The sequence below is a fragment of the Physeter macrocephalus genome, chromosome 14 (assembly GCF_002837175.3).
Source record: "Physeter macrocephalus isolate SW-GA chromosome 14, ASM283717v5, whole genome shotgun sequence".
NCBI lineage: Eukaryota > Metazoa > Chordata > Mammalia > Artiodactyla > Physeteridae > Physeter > Physeter macrocephalus.
Window position 1 is genome coordinate 58,254,695 of NC_041227.1, and position 6,224 is coordinate 58,260,918.

General features: G+C 49.8%; 1 protein-coding gene across 1 annotated transcript in view; it reads left to right on the forward strand.

Annotated features, from left to right (window-relative positions):
• The first annotated feature begins 130 nt into the window (after positions 1-130).
• BMERB1 (bMERB domain containing 1) overlaps positions 131-6,224 on the forward strand; it is a 152,073-nt gene continuing 145,979 nt past the window's right edge. Inside the window, exon 1 of the mRNA XM_055090799.1 lies at positions 131-440. Within this exon, the coding sequence (XP_054946774.1) occupies positions 131-440 (310 nt within the window). The remainder of the gene's footprint in view (positions 441-6,224) is intronic.

Below are 6,224 nucleotides of genomic sequence, written 5' to 3' on the forward strand. Positions count from 1 at the left end.
GGGCGGGGGGGGGGGGGGGGGGGGGGGGGGGGGGGGGGGGGGGGGGGGGGGGGGGGGCGGTGGGCGTGGCCTGGAGCTGGCGGCGGTAGCTGGCTGGCGGCGGTAGCTGGCTGGCGCCCAGGGCACTGGGATGGCGGGCTGGTGGCGGGAGCTCCTGCGCACCGCCCGGCGCTACCCTTGGCCCACGAGCGTGCTGCTCTACGCCGCGCTCTTCTCAGCCGGCGACGCGCTGCAGCAGCGGCTGCGGGGTGGCCCTGCCGACTGGCGGCAGACGCGTCACGTGGCCACCGTGGCAGTGGCCTTCCACGCAAACTTCAACTACGTGTGGCTGCGCCTGCTGGAGCGCGCGCTGCTGGGGCGCGCGCCGTGCACCGTCCTGGCCAAGGTGATGTGCGACCAGGCGTTCGGCGGGCCAGTGTACGTCTCTGCCTTCTACTTCGGTGAGTAGCCGGGCCAGGCACCTGGGGGCCGGAACTGGGGGACGAGAGGCAGGGGACGGGGTTTCAAGGGGCTGGGACCGTGCAGGAGCCTGGGACTCTGGGGGCCGGGGACCGCGGTTGGAATCCTGGGGTGGGGGTCAGGGGTCAGGGTTCAGGGGACTGGGAGGGTCTGGACGAGGGCCGGAGGTCGAGGTGCGAGGGTCGAGAAGCCTGAGGACCGTGGATTAACAGGATTGAGGGGAAAGAAATTGAGGGGCGGTTGCCGGAGAGGCCAGGGATTAGGGGGCCAGGGTCTCAGTTCGGACGCTAGGTTGCCCGTAGTCTGGGGCTGGAGGTTTCAGGGAGCCTGGGGCGTACGTAGGCCAGAAGTGGGGAGGCAGGGCTGGGGATCCATTTTCCCCTGATGAAGGTCCACAGGAACGTCGAGGAGACCCCAGCTTGCTACCATGTCAGCTGTGAGCCCCGTGACCACGTTGTGGGGCGGGGCCGGTCCTGCTCCTGGGAAGATCCACCCGGGGGCTAGGGGCCTCTTTTCCACTGGCGCGGTACTCCTTTCCAACATACAAACAAAAGGTGAGGGGATTCAGGATGGTGCGGACAGAGGCGGTGGAATCTGAGGTGCGGCCCGTTTCCCCTCAAAATGTGTGCTCAGGGCGGTAGTCCTGCTTTTGTAACAAGATTTCCCTGAAGGGGGTCCCATCCCCATATCAAAGCCCACAGAAAATGTCAGGAGACCTCGGACCCCTGCCATGAGAGGACTCCGTACCTGTGAGGGTCTGGAGAGCCCCCTCCTCAAAAAGTCCACCCTGGAGCCTGAGGACCTGACTTTGGGAACCTTTCTTAGCGCCCTAAATTCTAAAAACAATGGCAAGGGCTCTGTGGCCTTCATCTTCATAGCGTTTTCTATTGCTTGGAAGGGAGTGGGCAGGGGAGGGGCACCCAATCCCCTAAGAAAATTCAAGGGTCCTGGGCCTGGCCTTGGCATTGGGGATCACAGATCCCCCAAGGGGTCTTATCAGTGGCTGTCGGTGCTTTCTTCTAAACCGTGTTGAAGTGGTCAAGTCACCACTTTGAAGGAACCTACACTGCCCCATGGATCTTATTTTGGGGGCCAGAGTCACTCACAAACTCCACAGGAAACATGCCTGATGCAGTGCCAACCACATGGCCCATGGGGTCAGTGAGGTCAGGGGATAGAGGACCTGAGAGCAGGAGCTGCCCGATTTATCAGAAGATCTGTGCCTGATCCCAGTGCGTGACTTCCAGGCCAGATTGGCAAACAGGTTCCTCATGCCTGTTACTGCAGTGCCGTTGTACTCTGGTGATGGGATGGAGGGTTGGGGGCCCCTGGCATTTGGGAGTCAGATTCCTATCTAATCCTCAAACAACCCAGTGAGGCAGATAATGTTATTCCCATGTTACAGACAAGGAAACTGAGGCTCAAAGGGATAAATGACCTGCCCGAAAGCAACACAATCCATGTCATGGTCTTCATCTCCCTGGGGGATGTCAGCGTTCCTGAAACCAGAAAGTTGCTGCAGTCACAGGGCTGCTGGGGCCTGTGGTTCAATCTCGAGGCCCCTGAAACCGATTCCTGCCCACATTGCTTCTTTGTTTTGCATTTCAGATTTCTGGGCCCTGTTTCCCTCTCCTCATGTTAAACTGAAGGGGGAATGGTGGGAAGGGGGTGGGTTGGATGTTTGTTCAAGGCACTTCAGACTTGGAAATTGCCTGTATCAGATGATCCTTTGTGCTGGGGCTGCCTTGGGAGCTAGAATAGTTGTGATTAAAAGGTCTGGCTCGGAATCCACACCTGGATTGGACTTGGATCACTAACAACCTCTCTGAGCTCTTTTCCTCCTCTGCAACTCGACCATCCTTAGCTGAGGGTTAGGAGGGTCAGATGAAAGAAAACACATCAAGTGCTTAGCCCTTAATTAGTGCTGGGTAAGTGGAATACTATTACCAATAGTGGGCTTGGTTTTCTTACCGGTCCTGTTCTAAGAATCCCCTGCAATTGACTAAAAAGATTTTATTTCCCCTTCTTCCTAATCAGAGTTGGGGGAGACTTTTTAAAGCACTCTCATTTTCACACCTTTCCTAAAATAGGAGGGTTTTGTCCGTGTTCCCTGACTTCCTTTTCAGGGTTGTTGAACGTCAAAGTTTTCCAGATGTTTTTAGGAAGTCTGAACTGGTGTTCTGCTTTCAAATTCCGTTTAGAAAGCCTCTTAGATGGGAAATCTGTAGTTGCTAGAATACCCAGAGTCCGGCAGCCTTTTTGTAAAAGAAGGAGATTAAATTTTTAAAATTTTAAACATTTCACAAAGTGTTTTGAAGGGAGAGAAGAAAAGTCACCAATAGTCCCACCATGCTAACACTGAGGTTTTTGTGAATTCTCTAACAGCTTTTTAAAAAAATAATCATTCTGCTATAACTCGGTACCCTGCTATTCTCACTTCATATTTATCATTACTTTAAAATTTACCTAACTTTAGAATGGAGATTATCTTTTGTTTTCACTGTTGGGTCAGACGGAACATACTGAGTTAGTGATAGTGGTGGTTACCTTGCATATTGGAATAGAAAACTTGAACATGAACTGTTATACAGTATTCTTCGTATTAAATCTTTTAAAATTCTTTTGGTGTGTGTTTTTTCAAATAGGTATGAGTATTCTCCAGGAAAAGGAAGACATATTTTTGGACCTGAGACAGAAATTCTGGAATACATATAAGGTAAGACAGACTTTTGAAAATACGACCAGGATCTTTTTGTATCTTTTTAACATTAAATACATTTAAATAAAAATATTCTTAAATTAGGGCTCCAGTTGGTTGGCACAGGGTACTATATTTTGACAGATCTTAAATTTGTTTTGATAGTTGAATGAGAAGCTTTAAGAGTGTCTATATGTGTCTCTGAATTTTAGTCAATGTTCACAACGATTTCTGACATTCTTATATTTATTCTTGTTAGTGATCACAGTGATTTTTTTGGAGCCGAAGAGGTTATTGCAAAATAGGAATAGTAGGGGCTTCCGTGGTGGCGCAGTGGTTGGGAGTCCCCCTGCCGATGCAGGGGACACGGGTTCGTGCCCCGGTCCAGGAGAATCCCACATGCCACAGAGCGGCTGGGCCCATGAGTCATGGCTGCTGAGCCTGCGTGTCCGGAGCCTGTGCTCCTCAACGGGAGAGACCACAGCAGTGAGAGGCCCGCATACCGCAAAAAAAAACAAAAAAAAGAAAAAGAAAGAAATGCATTACAGGGAAAAAACCGTAAAAAACACAAACACATGAAGGCTAAACAATACGTTACTAAATAACCAAGAGATCACTGAAGAAATCAAAGAGGAAATCAAAAAATACCTAGAGGCAAATGACAATGAAAACACGATGATCCAAAACCTATGGGATGCAGCCAAAGCAGTTCTAAGAGGGAAGTTTATAGCTATACAAGCCTACCTCAAGAAACAGGAAAAGGGGAGAGCTTCAAGATGGTGGAAGAGTAAGACATGAGATCACCTTCCTCCCCACAACTACATCAGAAATACATCTACATGTGGAACAACTCCTACAGAACACCTACTGAACGCTGGCAGAAGACCTCAGACCTCCCAAAAGGCAAGAAACTCCCCACGTACCTGGGTAGGGCAAAAGAAAAAAGAAAAAACAGAGGCAAAAGGATAGGGATGGGACCTGTACCAGTGGGAGGGAGCTGCAAAGGAGGAAAGGTTTCCACACACTAGAAAGCCTCTTCGCAGGTGGAGAGTGCGGGTGGCGGAGGGGGGAAGCTTCGGAGCCACGGAGGAGAGCGCAGCCACGGTGCAAAGGGCAAAGTGGAGAGATTCCCACACAGAGGATTTGTGCCGACCAGCACTCACCAGCCCGAGAGGCTTGTCTGCTCACCCGCCGGGGCAGGCAGGAGCTGGGAGCTGAGGCTTGGGCTTCGGAGGTTGGATCCCAGGGAGAGGACTGGGGTTGACTGCACGCACACAGCCTGAAGGAGGCTAGTGCGCCACAGCTAGCGGGAGGGAGTCCAGGAAAGAGTCTGGAGCTGCCGAAGAGGCAAGAGACTTTTTCTTGCCTCTTTGTTTCCTGGTGCACGAGGAGAGGGGATTAAGAGCGCCACTTAAAGGAGCTCCAGAGACTGGCGCGAGCCGCGGCTATCAGCACGGACCCCAGAGACGGGCATGGGATGCTAAGACTGCTGCTGCCAGCACCAAGAAGCCTGTGAGCAAGCACAGGTCACTATCCACACCTCCCATCCTGGGACCCTGTGCAGCTCGCCACTGCCAGGGTCCCGCGATCCAGGGACAACTTCCCTGGGAGAACGCACAGCGCACCTCAGGCTGTTGGAATGTCACGCCAGCCACTGCTGCCGCAGGCTCGCCCCACATCCGTACCCATCCCTCCCCCTGGCCTGAGTGAGCCAGAGCCCCCGAATCAGCTGCTCCTTTAACTCCGTCCTGTCTGAGCGAAGAACAGATGCCCTTAGGCAACCTACACGCAGAGGCGGGTCCAAATCCAAAGCTGAACCCCAGGAGCTGTGCGAACAAAGAAGAGAAAGGGAAATCTCTCCCAGCAGCCTCAGGAGCAGCAGATTAAATCTCCACAATCAACTTGATGTACCCTGCATCTGTGGAATACCTGAATAGACAACGAATCATCCCAACTTGAGGAGGTGGACTTTGGGAGCAACGATATATATATTTTTTTCCCTTTTTCTCTTTTTGTGAGTGTGTATGTGTGTGCTTCTATGTGTGATTTTGTCTGTATAGTTTTGCTTTTACCATTTGTCCTAGGGTTCTGTCAGTTTTTTGTTTGTTTTATTACTTAGAAAATATTTTTTCTTAATAATTATTTTTTATTTTAATAACTTTATTTTATTTTACTTTATTTTATTTTATCTTCTTCTTTCTTTCTTTTTTTTCTTCCCTTTTATTCTGAGCCATGTGGAGGACAGGCTCTTGGTGCTCCAGCCAGGCATCAGGGCTGTGCCACTGAGGTGGGAGAGCCAAGTTCACGACACTGGTCCACAAGAGACCTCCCAGCTCCACGTAATATCAAACGGGGAAAATCTCCCAGAGATCTCCATCTCAACACCAAGACCCAACTCCACTCAACGATCAGCAAGCTACAGTGCTGGACACCCTATGCCAAACAACTAGCAAGACAGGAACAAAACCCTATCCATTAGCACAGAGGCTGCCTAAAATCATAATAAGGTCACAGACACCCCAAACACACCACCAGACTAATTCAGAGTAATGACAGTAAAGATGATCCAAAATCTTGGAAATAGAATGGAGAAAATACAAGAAACGTTTAACAAGGACCTAGAAGAATTAAAGAGCAAACAAACAGTGATGAACAACACAATAAATGAAATTAAAAATTCTCTAGAAGGGATCAATAGCAGAATAACTGAGGCAGAAGAACAGATAAGTGACCTGCAAGATTAAATAGTGGAAATAACTACTACAGAGCAGAAGAAAGAATGACAAGAGAAGGAAAAGACCTACAATAACAAATGCAAAACAATTAAGAAAATGGGAATAGGAACATACATATTGATAATTACCTTAAATGTAAATGGATTAAATGCTCCAACCAAAAGACATAGATTGGCCGAATGGGTACAAAAACAAGATGTGTATATATGCTGTCTACAAGAGACCCACTTCAGACCTAGAGACACATACAGACTGAAAGTGAGGGGATGGAAAAAGATATTCCATGCAAATGGAAATCAAAAGAAAGCTGGACTAGCAATTCTCATATCAGA